Source organism: Manacus vitellinus, unplaced genomic scaffold (assembly GCF_001715985.3).
Source record: "Manacus vitellinus isolate BGI_N305 unplaced genomic scaffold, ASM171598v3 scaffold_144_pilon, whole genome shotgun sequence".
Classification (NCBI taxonomy): domain Eukaryota; kingdom Metazoa; phylum Chordata; class Aves; order Passeriformes; family Pipridae; genus Manacus; species Manacus vitellinus.
Window position 1 is genome coordinate 1 of NW_021939031.1, and position 821 is coordinate 821.

The window sequence follows — 821 nt, forward strand, 5'->3', positions numbered from 1 at the left end:
CGGAGGACAAATCCCCCCGGCAGAGCCTGGTGGGAGAGGCTGTTTTGAAGGGCTCCACGGTGCAGGAAGGCGCAGGAAGGTACCCCAGGAGGAGGGTCTCCAAAGCCAGCCCAGGGTGCTCTGAGGAGGAAAGGCCCACCCTGCGCCGGGAAGGCAGCCGGACCTTCATCCAGAGCCCTGACCTGATGGTCCACATTCAGTTTCACCCCAGAGAGAAGCCCTACAGTTGCTTGGAATGTTGGAAGAGCTTTGGCCAGATCTCCACCCTCTTCTTTCACCAGCGGGTTCACACTGAGGAGGGGCTCTATATGCGCTTGGAATGCGAGAAGAGCTTCAACCAGAGCTCCGAGCTTTGCACCCACCAATCCCTGCACACTGAGGAACAGCCCTACAAGTGCTTGGAGTGTGGGAAGAGCTTCAGTTGGAACTCCTGCCTCATCGCCCACCAGCGTCTGCACACGGGGGAGAAGCCCTACAAGTGTCAGAAATGTGGGGAGAGCTTCAGCCGGAACTTCCACCTGATCCACCACCAGGTGATCCACATGGGGGAACAGCCCTACACGTGTGGGAAATGTGGGAAGAGCTTCAGTGACTGCTCCAACCTTGTCACCCACCAGCGCCTGCACACGAAGGAATGGCCCTATAAGTGCCCTGAGTGTGGGAAGAGCTTCAGCGCCAGGTCCAGCCTTATCCGCCACCAGAAGATCCACAGTGGGGAACGGCCCTACAAGTGTCCTGAGTGTGGGAAGACATTTCTGACCAGCTCACATCTCCTCCTGCATGAGCAAACACACACAGGGGAGAGGCCCTTCCACTGCACC

At 58.3% G+C, this 821-nt stretch overlaps 1 protein-coding gene across 1 annotated transcript in view; it reads left to right on the forward strand.

The window, feature by feature from the left end:
- The first annotated feature begins 89 nt into the window (after positions 1 to 89).
- The window catches only part of LOC103759744 (zinc finger protein 271), a 41,641-nt gene continuing 40,909 nt past the window's right edge, over positions 90 to 821 (forward strand). The window contains exon 1 of the mRNA XM_029958169.1: positions 90 to 805. Coding sequence (XP_029814029.1) covers positions 186 to 805 — 620 coding nt within the window. The 5' untranslated portion in view covers positions 90 to 185. The remainder of the gene's footprint in view (positions 806 to 821) is intronic.